At 41.9% G+C, this 15994-nt stretch overlaps 2 protein-coding genes across 2 annotated transcripts; one reads left to right on the top strand and one right to left on the bottom strand.

Annotated features, from left to right (window-relative positions):
* The first annotated feature begins 9132 nt into the window (after positions 1-9132).
* Positions 9133-11981, top strand: LOC125609959. The gene is made up of 6 exons (XM_048781591.1): positions 9133-9921; positions 9976-10281; positions 10486-10707; positions 10840-11338; positions 11394-11488; positions 11616-11981. The coding sequence occupies exons 1-6, from the start codon at positions 9133-9135 to the stop codon at positions 11979-11981; spliced, it is 2277 nt and encodes a 758-aa protein (XP_048637548.1).
* Positions 11982-13374: 1393 nt separating this feature from the next.
* On the bottom strand, positions 13375-15527 carry LOC106399455 (pentatricopeptide repeat-containing protein At3g48250, chloroplastic-like). The gene has a single exon (XM_013839940.3). It carries the CDS (start codon positions 15384-15386, stop codon positions 13569-13571), a length of 1818 nt encoding a protein of 605 aa, XP_013695394.2. The 5' UTR covers positions 15387-15527; the 3' UTR covers positions 13375-13568.
* Positions 15528-15994: the final 467 nt, after the last annotated feature.

Genomic DNA, 15994 nt, shown 5'->3' on the forward strand with positions numbered 1-15994 from the left:
AGAAACAAAGGTAACCGAGAAGGACATTAGGAGAATGTTTCATCAAGTCAGAGAGAAGATGAAACACATGATCACATTGACGAAGAAGAGTGATCCTGGGAAGTTTGCTATACCATGCGTAGTCAAGGGTGTTGAATTTCCCCATTCAATGTGTGACACAGGAGCATCAGTTAGTATCCTCCCTAGGATCATGGCAGACCAGCTTGGTTTGACCATCGAACCCTCAACGGAATCCTTCACCTTCGTGGATCTTTCAGAGAAACGATCAGGAGGTATCATAAGAGATTTGGAGGTACAGATTGGTAATGCCCTTGTCCCTGTAGATTTTCATGTCTTAGACATCGAGCTTAACTAGAACTCTTCACTTCTGCTTGGAAGATCTTTCCTAGATACAGTAGGAGCTGTATGTGACATGAACAAAAACAAATTGTGTCTAACGCTCATAGACCCAAACATCCACTACGACCCCATCCGACCTAAGAGAAAGGTCATTAATTCTGTGGATTATGGGAAAGAACTCGGCTTCATTGGCGCATGCCATTGTGGAGCAGAGTATGAAACAGAGTACTCTGAATCGATCGACACCCCAAGCTTTCCCTCGATCGATTCCAATGAGTCAACGGTGACCGATGACCGCAACAACACGTCACTCGACGTAATGCATCCAGTTGACCATTTCGCTTCACCCAATCATTGTTACCAACATTTTGCCTTCCAACCTCCAAGCAAGAGAGGACATGATGATTATTCCATAGGCAGTTGGGCAGACAGTGGTTTCCATGAAAGTTTTGCAGTTGACACTGTAATTACTTCACCTAATGAGGAACATACCGAGGAATACGATGAGGATTACTGGAAAGAACGTTCAATAGAAATGTCTTTGCAGGATGAAAGACTTGAAACACATAAGTTCACCAACACGTTTCCAACATCGTTCGACGCTGTGCACTCCAAATCGGTCGATACCCACCCTCGTCCAGCAAAACAACCGCTCACATCGATCAACACCCGTAAAGGAACATCGATCGATATTCGCGCCGCAGTGAAAATTCAGGAGCAGGAGAATATTCCCTCCCCAACTAGGTTTATAGATACATATATAAATCGTTTTGCACCTCCGAAACCACCTACACACATTAGAGCAAACACACAATCAAAAAAGATGAATACTCTTCCTTCTACATCAACAGAAAAATCGATGAAGAGCAATCATCTCAAGAACACAAGTTCTGCAGAAATTATTCTGCCATCGATCGATGTAACTGTATCTACATCGATCGATACTACTCTAAACCTTAATCTTTCTATTTCTAAATTGAATGATTATGCAAACATTGATTACGGTTTTCTAACACCTGATGAATTTGGTATTTTCAGGGACCCAGATGGCAACGCACGTGCAATGGATGGAAGGATTTTACAAGTGTCCAGAGAGGACATAGCAGATATCTTTCAAGTAGCCAATGGACCTGACAACCTATTCTCACAGCAACGTGGCACTCCAGACGTCATTCAAACAGATCCTAACAACCACGCAGGCGTCACCACAACAGAGATCAACCCAGATCTATCACGCCTACAAAAAGTGCAAGCATCGATCGACGGTACAACGGAAACATCGATCGACAGGGTAACACCAACGTCGATCGATATGGATGAACCGACGTCGATCGATAGACGATATGAATGTGGGAACCGCGCTTTCGACATGTATGGAGCCAGAAAGTTCACTTGGGAACAAAGGGACGAATATGGAGTCTACAGAGATGAGCGTGGACACGCACGAGGCGTAGCTGGTGAGATGATACCTGTCACAAAGGACAACATCAGGAAAATACTGGAAAGAGCATCTCTTTTTGAAGAGAGCCACATCTGTCTCCCAGAACATGCCATTTCCTTTACACTCACAAGACTGACACCAGAACTCTACACCAAAGAAGAAATCGATGAGATGGTGTTTGTTATTTGTGGAGCTCAGGAGAAACTGGGAGAGGAGCTCAAAACATTGGTAGAAGACACACATCAGCCTTTGGATAGAGGCTACAATGAGCTTTTCAGATGTATGGCAGAAATGAGGACAGAAATTGAGAGTTTACGTCACCAACTTGAGAAGGAAGCTACGACCTCAGCATTGATCGACACACCACGTGCAACATCGATCGACGTCAGTCTTCCTACAACTCAGATCCCTGCAGAACCGCAATGTTTAACACAACACAGGGATGAATGGGAAGTCTCATACATCGACACGAGGATAAACGACGTTTACTGCCCACTCAACAACAACGTGGACTGGCTAAGCACCAAAATCGAGCTACTACAGCAAGATCTGGACACCATTCGCAAGAAGGACCAACAACCAGCCACATCGATCGACATGTGTACCTTCACATCGCTCGACGCTAAAGTCTCAGCCATGAATGAGAGGCTGAGGACTTACGAGGATATGCATGACCGCTTTATATCACCAGTCATGATAGATTTAAACAAATTGCCTAGTCAATTACTTCATGTCCAAAAGGATATTGAGAACATTACTAATCAAAGTTTTTTGCAGACAAAATCAGCATCGATCGACAGGCTAAGAGGACCCTGGATCGATGATAAGAAACCTGTGGAGTTACTTCCTTACACAGCAGCAGAGGTTGACAAGATCACATCCAAGATCTACACTGCTCTAGACACCATGGAGGAACGACTTGACAAACGCTGCGATGACATCTACTTTCCATTCGACAACAAAATCAGTGGACTAGACAACCACGCAGAATGGCTATAGAAGAAGTCAAAGCCATTCAGCGGTAACTCGCAGCTCAACACCAGATATCAGCATCGATCGACAGGACAAAAGCGAAATCGATCGACGGCAACTCGCCGAGATCGACCAACAAACACATAATCGCATCGATCGACGCCGAGTCTATACCAATCGGCGAACAGCTGATACACAAGACAGTAGAGTCAATGCAAAAGGAACTGGCAGATCTTTCAGCATACGCCTATGACAACATAGGCTGACACCAAGTCAGCACTGACAACGTTCAAGAAAGGCTACAGAACATCTCCAATGTACTTGAGAAGATGGATGACAAATGGACAAGAAATGATGAGGCCACAAGAAGTTTCATTGCATCTTGGTCCAGAATGCGCTGAGATGACGTGGATGCTTGCTTTCCAACAAGCAGCTGCTTCTCCACCCAATAGCCAATCACTACCACAGTCAAGCTAAATGACTATAACCAAGCGCTGAGTGGGAGATAACCCACTATTAGGCATTTTACTTTGGTTTTATTATCTAGCATTTAATTTCTTTCGTTTTATTTCTTTCAGATTTAGGAGACCCAAGTAAGAGGACTTGAATATCGACCGACGACGAGACGTCGACATCGTTCGACATAGGCAACCACACGACGATCGATGTAACACTTACCCATCGATCGATATCTAATCCGGTCAGATGTATCTTCCCAACTTTTTACATTTCGTACATCATGAACTATTCATCATAACTCCGGCTGAGTTACACTGGGACAGTGTAATTTAAGTCTGGGGGAGATTTACTGATATAATTTATTTTATTCTTATGTAAAAAGGAATTTCAAATAAATTATGCTTAGCTATTGAAAATAGGGACTATAATCTTATACTGATTTAAACATGAATATCTAACCAATCTTTAGCACCATTTTAGATTTACTGATTGCAGATAGCACTAAAGATGCTAAAGCAGATCAACCTATCAACTACACACTTGCCTTGAACCGTATGAAGTAACCAGAGCTGATTTCCAACAGTAAACCTGACATAACCGCTTGTCTTGGGGCTTGGTATACATGGGATCGGATTCTTCAGACAGGTCTGGAAGGTAACGCCTGGTTTAGATTATTTATCACATTTTTTCTCTCTAGATTTTGACCCTAGATTAGTTAGTGAGTATATAAAAAAAATAATAATAAATAAATAAATAAAAATAAAAAATAAATAAGATCTATTGTTTAATTAGGATGAGTCTGAACAGGACTTGGTGGCTAAAACCATTAAGGCTTGATTCATAAGGACACAAATAAAAGAGTTTGAAACGGGACTTGGAGGCGGCAATCTTCAAGGCTCGCTTTCGCAAAGAACTCTTGGATATAGGTCTGGCTAGAACCCGTCGATCGATGTCCTTAACTGACAATCGATCGATGTTGGCAAAGGTGTATCGGTCGACGTCTTAATAGACTATCGATCGACACTCTCTTTTGTCTGCATCTAACCGGTGAGACACAAGATCTAGTCTGTTAACCAGTGGTACATGCATTTAATTGTTTCCTAGCTCCTTGTGGATTCGATCCCTAAGTACTACATCTAAACCTCTTTTGATGAGAGTAACACTTCTTAGGGTAATTTGAGTGGTATCAACAGACATAGCCATCTCACAAAGATGACTCTCGTACATCCGACACAAAGATAATAGCGCTATAAAAGAAACCCAAAATTTTGGTCTAGCACTCCCAGTTGGCTTAAAAATTATCTCTGGAGAGATGCTCGACTCGTATCAAACAAGTCGTGTAAGCCGAGACCTATCGCGGACTTTAAATCGGTAAAAATCAGGTAAAAATTGCGATAGATAAATCGATAGTCGGCTAGTCACCGCATAAATCTTAAAACCGAAAGTATACCTAGGTCTTGCCCTAAGCCCAGCGCTCTGATCTCTAACATCTCAAGGCATGATATCGAAAAGATAAGAGATCCTAAAACCATGCCTATATGTTTATATTCGACATCTTCAGATATCCCGTAAAATCTATATCTCGCGGAAAAACTCTCGAAACAGGTCTCGAACAAAACATTTCACATCGAAGAAGGATATGAGACGACAACTCATCACCTTCCTTCCGAACCATACGCTAACTCTCGAAACAGGTCTCGAACAAAACATTTCACATCTTGTCATAAAAGAAAGCCGCAGAAACGGCAGGGATTCAAAGCCACAAACGGCCAGTCCCGAAACATGAAATAAAGCCATTTAAGGCCAAAACATCAAACATAAAAAAAAAATCTCTCAGAAGAGATCTAAACCATAGTCGTCTTCTGAACTCACGCTCCCTCTTAACCCATCGCTTCGTCCAAGTCTGGAGCAGCGTCACCCCCGTTTTCTCCGACCATGGGATCTTTTCCCTCTGGGTCTTCTGAACACGCCGGAAGGAAGCACGCGGAGTTCAGGTCAGCTAGGACGAGATCGAAATCTCCATCCACGGCTACCAAATCCCCCTTACAGTCGGACAACCGGGTCTCTTCGGCCTCTAAGGATGGAGGAGTCTCACTCTGGAACACCCGAACTACGGCCATCCCGCCCTCGATCGTCGCCAAGGCCAAATCCCTGCTCCGGGTGCACTCGAGGGAGCCAAGAAAGGCAGAGATCTTCGCCAAACAAGCCTGGAACTCAGAGCAGAGAGCATCTGTGGCCTCTCGGATCCCGCGGCTCGCTAATCCTACGTCACCCTCGATCTGACGCTGAAGTCGATGCACCTCTGAACATTCGGCCTTCCTGACCTTCGTCTCCTTAAGCAGAGAGTTCGCCGTCTTCCCGAGGTCCCTCTCGAGCTCCCCTATCTCAGCCTCGAGTTTGGACACTTTCGCGGAATGAGAATCCTTGACAGCCGTCAGCATGGCTTCAGTTTCGGACCATCTACCTTGCAGTTTTGACAACTCCCCGGCAAGACGACTGGCCTCAGAACCGCACTCGCTGATCATCCCGTCGATCAATGACATGAACTGCGAAGCGACAAAACAGTTAAAGATAAAAAAAAATCATCATGAAAAAAAAGGGTTGAACAGGCGACAAACCTTTCCGCGGAGCCCCGACACTAGACTCGAGCCTCCTTGTTACGAAGATTCTCCGTCACCGCCCTTGGTAAACTTCCTCTTCCGGCCCTTAGGCTGAGAAACCGGAACAGCACTAGGAGCACGCAGCGCTAGAACGATATCTTTTCTGACCAGAGGAGGAGGCATAGACTCAGCGGCCCTCTCCTTATCCTCGACGAGAATCAGAGTCGTGGCCGATCCGGCAGGGAGAACCAAAGTATCTGGAACGCTCGAGCCAGCAAGAGTTCCTGCGTCTTGCAGAACCTTGACCTCGGTCCCATGGTCCGGAGCAACGGCCAGGGCAGAAAAAAGAAGGGGAACTCGGTACCGGCTCGAGCCGGCTCCTTCTCGGCTTTGCGACGAGCTAGTTTCTCTCAGAAGGAAAGATGGTCGGCGACGCAAGCCGGCGCTTCGACAGAAGAAGTCGGAATCGGAGCTGGGGAGGTGGCCTCGCCCATCTCAACGTCCAAACTTCTCTTGCCACCTTGGGAAGAAGACATGTTGAAAGCTAAAATTTAGGAGAGAAGCTAGAGAATATTTGAATAAAGGAAGGTATGAAGGAAATGAATAACAAGAGCTCACTACTTATAGAAGTATGAGCTTAGAATTTTATTTATTTTTAAACATATACTTTCTCGATAACTTTCCTCCGCGGAGTTTAGAGTATAAACTTCGTCTGGTACGCCTATCTTTGCCTAAATCGCCAAACCGCACGCTAGAACCTCGTCTCTTGATCCATGATTCTAACGAGCTGGGGGGCTAACTGTTGGGGTCAAAAACGGTTGCGACGAAGTTAACGTTCAAAACGTCTGCAGAAGAAAGTAAGAATTTTCTTACGACAAATACTTTTTCGGAAAAGATTTGTTCTTAGGAAGAGCTTTGCGGAAGAAACACGAGACATCAGAGAAAAGCCCGAATAAGGTCGCACGGTCGCTACTTAGCGACAAGCTCGAGCCAAGCTCAGTCGCTACGTAGCGACCGAGCTCTTCCGAAACATCGATACGACACGAATCCATGCATTCTCGTCTACCCTTTGATGCTATCTCCCGAAGACCGTAGCGAACCCATTTCATGTTTTCCATCATTTGAAGTCATCGATCAAACTTTACGATAAAAACCGCGAAAAGTTTGTTTTTATCGAAAGAAGTCGTAATAAACGCTTCAAATCAGAAGACGGCCCAAAGGGACCTAAGACATGACTTGAAGCCCACTTTACGATTTCTTAACCAGTAGCCCGTAAACCGTGGGATGGTTTACGCTTGGTTCGCAAGGAAAGATAAATGTCAAGTTTCTGCGGATAAATACGAAATTTTGAAGATAATTACGAAGATCGGGAAAAAGGGAATATCTCCATTTTTAGGCTATGACGGCTTAAGGGCAGAAGGGGAAAAGCGTAAACCGACCTAGAAGCGAGTATATAAGGAGTCCTAGGCGAGAGGCATGGAGAGAGAACTTCTTACACAGCAAATTTAGCATTTAAAGCAGTTTAGGAAATTTTCCGTTTTTTGTTATTTGAGCTGCGACCCAATTAGGTTGTTGCCATCTTAGGGTTTTTTAACTAGGAATCTCGCTGACAGCTCTCGAAGCCCAGGCTCTTACATTATTGTAACGCTCAAACGCAGATTCGGAATAAGATCTACTTTGCTCTCTTTTTACGATTTTTATAATTTATCGTTGTTATCTCGTGTTCTGATTGCTTAGAGTGTTGTATTAGCAGATATCCGGGACCTCTGGAAAATTAGGGTTCTCCTACTTTCCTTATTTAAACGGAAATCGACAGTGTGAATTTCGGTTCCCACAGGATATTTCATTGGAGACGCTCCTCACGTTGGATCTATTCATGCTACGGTGAATCGAATCTGAGCTGCTCCGAAAGGTGGATCCAAGATTGATGTGCAATTCATTGAGAAAAATACGGTCTTGTTCCGTATCGAAAATAGCCATACGAGGGCCTGTGTGATTCAACGGAGGTACTGGCATATCTCTGATGTTCCGCTAGTGGTCAGCGAATGGTCTCCCGAAGCTGCATTGAGGCCCCCGATTTATCTGCAATGCATTTGTGGGTAGATTTGAAAGGAGTCCCAAATGCCCTCTTCTCGTACAAGGGTTTGAAGTGTTTAACGCGAACAACAGGGAAGTTTGTAAGGCTCAACCCCCATACCGAAAAATGTACTCGATTGGACGTAGCTCACGTATTGGTGGAGGTGGATTTACATGAGCCTCTGGTTGAGAAAATCGAGTTCAAAGATAAAGGTGGAGAACAGTGTGAGATTGACGTTAAGTACCCTTGGCTTCCACCTAGGTGTACTGCCTGTAAAGGTTGGGGTCATAAGGGAACAGATTGCAAACAAGGTAGTGTTAGCATCCTCAAAAGAGGCCTGGAGGGTGTAAGGGCAGTAAAAGTTGTTGAGAATGGTGAGATAGAAGCGAATCTAGAGGTAGTAGAAATGCAGCCAGTGTCATTGGAGGGGATTCAGAAGGGAGGAAATGTAGTGAGTGATCTCTTAAGGGAGCTAACAGCACTTCCCACAGGTACTCACTCTCAGGGTGAGAAACATATATACCAGTTGGAGGGCGCAGGTTTTGAAGATACCCGTAATCTGATGCCAAGGCTACAAATCACTGAGCCTGTGACAGAGAGATTCTTTGATTCAGAAGAAGAAAATTGGAAACTGGTCTCCGGCAAAGCACATAGCCCACATGCTGCATCGATTCATGTAGATAACCAGAGGTCCTTACAGATTGCAGAAGATGATTCGAGTTTTGTGGTTTCATCTTCCAGGTTCAGTCCTCTGTTGGAGGATGTAGACGAGGAGGAAGAACATTTGGAGGATTCTAGCAATGGGGTTGAAGGGATGGAGGAGGGGGAGCTAGTTGAGGATAAATCGAACCCTTCTAAGCAGGTGACTGGGAAAGGGAGAAGGGCGGTGGGAGCTCTACCGCAGAAGTCAGCTAAGAAGACAATAGTGAGATCGAGAGACTTGAAGTTTGTGGGGAAGCAAGGCCAAACCAAGAAATCTTCCATAAGGAAGCTATGACAAGTTTCTTTTCATGGAATATGTGTGGTTTCAACATGCCATGCAAACACAGAGCTGTACGAAGTTGGATTCAAGCTGAGCACCCTTTGTTTGGTTGTCTTGTAGAAACAAGAGTTCAGGAGGAGAAGAGTAAAAATTTTATGGAAGCCGCTCTGCCTCATTAGCAGTTTATTACAAACTATGAACATCATCCTCTAGGGAGGATTTGATTTGGGTGGTCTGATAAGGTTACATCACAAAACTTCACATGAGTGATCAGATAATCACATGTGCTATCCAAGTGCCGGGCACGGTAGAGAAATTTATCTGCTCAGCAATCTATGCGTACAACACTGCTACAGATAGGATTCCGCTTTGGAGAGATCTCAGGGCAACTCAAGTGGCATATGCTCATCTTCATCTGCCTTGGATTCTTCTAGGAGATTTCAACGTCACTTTGGCCACAAACGAACACTCCCGTGCATTGGATTATCGATGGGATCAGGCAGGAATGTTTCATTTTCAGGAAGCTACAACAGACTGTGAGTTACTGGATTTGCCTTTTGTGGGAGCTCTTTTTACGTGGTGGAACAAGCGTGAGGAGGATCCGACTGGAAATAAGCTAGATCGAGCTATGGTTAATGGGGAATGGCTAAATGCATTTCCACAATCTTTTGCTAAGTTTGAAGTGGGTGGGGTCTCAGATCATGCTCGTTGTCTGGTTCGACTGACAGGCCATTTGGATGAGTCAAGAAAGCCGTTCAGATTGTTCAACTACTTGACAGAACATGAGGACTTCTTACCTACAGTTAAGGAAGCTTGGGAGGCTTCTCCCATGTTTTATCACTCACGATCTGCTCTGTCATGTTTCCACAAGAAGCTAAAAGCGCTAAAGTTTCATCTTAGGGCTCTAAATAAGGCCAACTATGACGACTTACAGAATAGAACAAAGCATGTGTATGATGAGCTTTGTGAATGTCAGAATAAAGTTCTCTTGGATCCTTGTCCAGAGACCTTTGTGAGGGAAGCGGAGGCTGCAGCTAGGTGGAAAAAATTGGCAAAGATAGAGGAGAAGTTCTATAGATAAAAGTCTTGTATTCAATGGTTGCAGGCAGGGGATCACAACACCGTTTTGTTTCATCGGATGGTACAGACACAAATAGCTCGTAACACAATTAGGAGCCTCACAACAGAGCAAGGCACGGTGCTCACGTCGACAGTGGACATCAAGAAGGAAGCAGTCTCTTATTTTCAGCGATTCCTACAGTCTCAAGATGCATCTGGAGAGGAGGTTTCAGTAAATGATCTTCGAAATCTCTTGATTTACAGATGTCCAGCGGAGGCTTGCGCAACACTAGTAGCTCCAGTAATTGGCTTGGACATTCAGGCTGCTCTGCATGCGCTTCCAAACGACAAGGTCTCTGGCCCCGATGGTTATTTTTTGTCGCTGCTTGCCTGTGGTTGGAAGAGATTTCGTCACTACTGCAATCCAATCTTTTTTCTGTTTGGTTTCCTGCCGACAGGAATCAATGCCACAATCCTTGCTTTGATCCCAAAGACAGAAACAGCTCAGAAGATGAAAGACTACAAGCCTATTTCTTGCTGCAACCTCATTTAAAAGGTGATTTTGAAAGTGCTTGCCTCGAGACTCAAAGTTATATTTCCAGATGCAGTGGAAGCGAATCAAATTGCGTTTATCAAAGAGAGACTGCTGGTGGAGAATGTTCTTTTAGCGTCGGAGTTGGTGAATGGTTATCACAGAGAAACTGTATTTGAGAGATGTGCCATTAAGTTCGATATATCCAAGGCTTTTGACACAGTCAAATGGTCATTCATCACTTCGGTTCTCTCTGCAATGGGTCTCCCTGCTTAGTTCATAAATTGGATCAAGATTTGCATCTCCACTGCAGCGTTCTCAGTGTCAGTAAATGGTAATCTTGAAAGTTTCTTCACCAGTGCTCGGGGCATAATACAGGGGTGTTCTCTATCGCCATATCTCTATGTTATATTCAACAATGTGCTGTCTAAATTGCTCAATAAGGCCGCAGAGGAGGGACAGTTTGCATATCACTCACAATGCCAGGGGGTTAAGCTAACTCATCTCAGTTTTGCCGAAGACATACTGATTTTCACGAATGGCACAACAGATTCTCTTCAGGGAGTGCTACAGGTTATGGAGACCTTTGCAGGTATGTCAGGTCTCGACATCAATGCAGCTAAGTTTCAGATGTTTGCAGCAGGTTCAAACCTCGACCCACTGTTAATTGAGGCTGAGACAAAAGGTATCACTGTTGGCAATCTTCCGATCTGCTACCTGGGAATGCCGTTGACAACTAAGTTGTTGAATGCACATGATTACGAGCCTCTGATAGACAAAGTCCGGAGAAGGCTGCTCAGCTGGTCTAATAAAAGCTTATCATTCGCGGGGAGGCTTCAACTGATCAAATCAGTAGCAAGCATTGTCAACTTTTGGAGTCCGGCTTTCATTTTGCCTGCGAAATTTTTGGAAAGCATTGAAAAAATGTGTAGCGCATTCCTATGGTCTGGAATCACCAACTCAGACACATAAGGCGAAGGTTGGTTGGGAAGACGTGTGCTACCCTAAGGAAGAAGGTGGTTTAGGGGTAAGGTGATTAAGGGACTCTTCAAAAGTGTTTGATCTAAGATTAATCTGGCGTCTTTTCACACAGCCTAGCTCACTCTTATCTGCTCAGACACAGTTCTTTCTGGGATGTGAGGGATGATACATAGGGTTCTTGGATTTGGAGAAAGCTGTTAAAACTAAGGGACCATGCTTATGACTTCCTGAAGATGGAGGTGCGTAATAGAGACACTACTTTCTTCTGGTTTGATGATTGGATGGGCATGGGACGGTTGATTGACGTTACTGGAGCTATAGGAACTGTATATTTGGGTCTATTTCGCAGAGCTACTGTGAAAGAGGCAACAAATTTGAATGGATGGTATGTTAGTGGAAAGCGTAACAGGCGATTTCAGGACCTGTACAATAAGATTCTAGCACAACCGTTACCTGATGAACCTTTTGGAATCGATAAGGTGCTGTGGAAGCACGGGGAGGACGACTTTAAGGACTCCTTCTCCTCCACAGAGACATGAGAGCAAATAAGACCCAGGAAAAAATAATACAATGGAGCAGTTTGGTCTTCTACTGGTCACCAATTGAAACTATAGCGTTTTACGGATTAAACTTAAACGGGTTAAAGTAAAAGCAAAATAATTTGTTTTGAACTCAGTCACAAGTTAAGTTCTTATTTGTGATTTTAAATAGTTAAATCAAACATCAAATTATTTATATATGTCAAAAAACGTTCATCAAACTATGTACTTATTATTGTGTTAAAAGTTTTAAAACATTTATATATTAGAAATAGTTTAGAAAATATTTTTATATAAATATTTTTGTTTGACTAATATTTAATTATAAATTGTTTTATATCTTAATTTTTTAACTTTATAATAAAAATATCATTTTCAGATAGTAACACAATATATATAAGAATTCTCTTAATTTTTAAATATATTTTCACAATTTTATTATATTATTTTGTAATTTAATTATTTAATATAACATATAAATTTAACATTATTAAAATAAAATTGATATTTCATTATATATAAAATTTATTACGGGTTTTATGAAAATTAATAAATACTCAGTTAAAAACTAATAATAAATCAATGACATATATAAAAGCTTAAAACCGAATAAAATATGACAAATAAGAAAATACGAATTTTAATATAAGACATAGATTTATATATTATTAAATCAAAATTTGTTTTTAATTTTATAAAATTCATTCGAATATATTTTTAAATTAATAAATTAGTGATTCAGCTAAAAATTATTAATAATTCAGTGACTAAACTAAAACCTAATAAAAACATGACAAATAAGCAAAATTGACTAAAATCATGGAAAACATGACAAATAAGCAAAATCAAAATAATTATTTATCTTATTACATATTTTATAGTTATATTATTTAAATTAATTAATTATGGAGTCAACTAAAAATTATTAATAAATTAAAGATTCAGTTTAAACCTAATTAAAACATGACAAATAAGCAAAATTAACTAAAATCATGAAAATCATGACAAATAAGCTAAATCAATTCATAAATAATAGTATAGATTGCAGTTTTATGAAAAAAAAATTCAAAATTATAATGTATGAAATTAATTATCAACAATTGTAAATAAAAAGTGTTAATTATAAAATAATTAAAAATTTTAAAAATATTTTTTTAGAATAAAAAGTCAGAGAATGCATTAGAGAAACTTATATCTCTATTATAGAAGTTATTTGTTATCCTCAATAGAGATGGAAGAAAATATAGCTACCATCGAAATTGCTCTCTAGTACTTAGCAATTGTCCTGACTCAATCGAAGAATAAACTACGGGGATTCAATAACGTCACACATCTTCGAAATGTTTTGCCAAAAACACATCGATGGTGAAACGAGAAAAAAAGACAATCAGTCAAGAGGCCATAAATCCATATTCAGCACTTCTATTACAAATGGTGTGAAATAAATTATGAAAATAACTGCATTTAAGGTGAAAAAAAAAAGAAGTTCCATAACTTGTGGAAGCTACATCTTCATAATAACTCTAGGAATGGGCATAACTCGAGAATAAAAAGAATATTACCCCAGAGAGGGTTTGAGGTTTTACTTCAAGCTGCGCCAAAGAGTGCAGTGATTTTAGGGTGTGTTTTAAAGTGATGGGGAGATATGAAGACAAGGTTTTTCGCATCAGCGAGTCTTCCTTCTCGGTAGAAAGCTTCAACAAGATGAAAATAGGCTGCAAAGGAAGGCGAATCCTTTGAGCTTAGCACATCCAAGAACTTCTTAGCATCTTCCAAAGTCCCAAACTTTGCAAGGTATCCATCAAAAGGCTCTGCATACGCAGGGTAATTTTGCTTCTTCATCAACTCTAGAAGATCCAGCGCCTCATCGCCCTTCTTGATTTCGAGCAGCTTGTCTATAAGAGCCTTGTAAGTGGTTTGCCAAGGCTTTACATTGGCATTTCTCACCATCTCCATTAGGAATTTGCAAGCTCCCTCGATCCTGTTTTGGCTGAGAAACCCACCTACCAAGACATCAAGCAGATCAGAGTCGATATCAAACCCTTTCTCTAGCATATTCGCAAAACAGGCAAAGGCCTTATCAACTTCGTTGTTCTTGCAGTGCCCTTGGATGAGAATAGTCCATGTTTTTATGTCCGGAAAGCATCCTTGCGCTTCCATTTGATCTACAACTCCACGCGCTTCTTCTAACCTGTTAGCTTTACAAAGACCAAACACGAGCTGGCTGTAAGTGATGTTATCCGGCTCATAACCCGCATCTCTCATAGCCTTCATGATTTCTTCAGCTTCTTCAAACCTCGCTACACTAGTTAACGACCTGTGGATTCCATCGTACACAGCCTTCGAGAGAGACTTCCCAGTTGATTCATACTTGCTCGAAACCCGAAACACCAAATCCAAATCTGGACTGGGACCAGCCGATAAGGACCTCAAAAGAAGACTACAATCTTGAACAGATGGCTTGAAAGGACCGTCCATCATAAACTCGTAAAGCTTAACAGCCTCCACCATCATTCTAGACTTCTGAAACTGTCTCGAAACCTTTATATAAGTGTCAAGATCAACCTCATGCCCTCCGGTGGTCTTCATCTCATCGACAACACTCCAAAACTCCGCGACCGAGCTAGGCCTAGCCAAAACCCTCAAGGCTGCGTTATACGTAACGGTGCTGTGTCTATAACCAGAAGAAGTACCACCACCAACCCCAACCCAATGAAAAAACGCCAAAGCTTTCAAAGGATGCTCCCTCAGCTCCTTCAACACCCTGATAACAAAATTATCCGAGAGAGGGAGCTTCATCTCCTGCAGCTCCCTCTCAACCTCACAACTCCAATCACCTTTCGAAACAGCAGCGGAAACACTAGCGGCAACATCAGAAACGGCGTTCTCCTTAAGCATTCTCTCATAGAAATGAGCCAAAGCAGCAGCGTCGGCCTTGGAGTTGTTGTCCTCCTCCTTATTAAGCAAACTATAAAGAGTCTTGTAAGTTTCCTCGTCCATATAAAACCCTCCTTGCTTCATATCAGAAAGAGTCATCCAAAACCGTTTCATGGATCTCTGCTGCACCAAGACCCTCAGCATCGTGCTGTAAAGGGGAGAGCTTGGAGTAAGACCTGATTCTCTGATGACCCAATGGAGAAAGGAGTAAGCTTTCTCCGGGTGCTTATCTAGTTTCCTAAGCAGGTAGATTGCAGTCTCGTGGGTTAAAGACGTATCTGGATTCTTCAATCCTTCCTCTACTTTCTTGGACCAAGCGTTTTCGAGTACTAACTGAAGCATAGACTCTGGTCTCGAAGAAAAGGAGCGGACTTGCCATGGGAATTGAATGGAAGACGAACCCACCTGAGCTGAGATCTTTGAGTAAGCGTTTCGGAGAGAAGACAGAACTGCTTTTGACCTGTACATGGCTGCTGCTGCTGTCTGATAGAATAGAAGAAGCGCAAAAGGAAGACCAAAGTCACGAAACTGTGATATTAGGGTTTAAGCGAAAATGCAACTTCTTGCGAATTGGGGGTGGGTGGGTGGGTGTGGGTTTAACAGCCTCATAAACGCTGCGTTTTCCCAGAGGATATGTGGAATTTTAGGCCTCCGTTTCTGAAACCGAAATACCCGAATTGCATACTCGGTTCAGCCAGTAAACATATCTGAATAGACTTTGTAGAGTGGTATAAAATGTATGGACCCAAACCAACCCTCCAAAACCCCCATTATATATTAATCGAGAAGTGACTTCTGAGCTGACGTATTGCTCATATGTGAAATTTTAAGAAATTATTATAATTTGATTGGTTGATTATTTTTACTCCCTCCATTTCCGAAAGTAAGATATTTTAGATTTTTTACTTGCTCCACAAAGATAGATTTGCTATATGTCTAAAGTATTTTTTTATATTTTTAAAAAACATTAAATGAAAATATTTGAATTTATCAAATTTCATTCGTGAAAATTTATTGGAAAGTGTATAATAAAGTAAAAAAAATTAAATTATCAACATTTACTGAATTCCCAATAA

Source organism: Brassica napus, chromosome A6 (assembly GCF_020379485.1).
Source record: "Brassica napus cultivar Da-Ae chromosome A6, Da-Ae, whole genome shotgun sequence".
NCBI lineage: Eukaryota > Viridiplantae > Streptophyta > Magnoliopsida > Brassicales > Brassicaceae > Brassica > Brassica napus.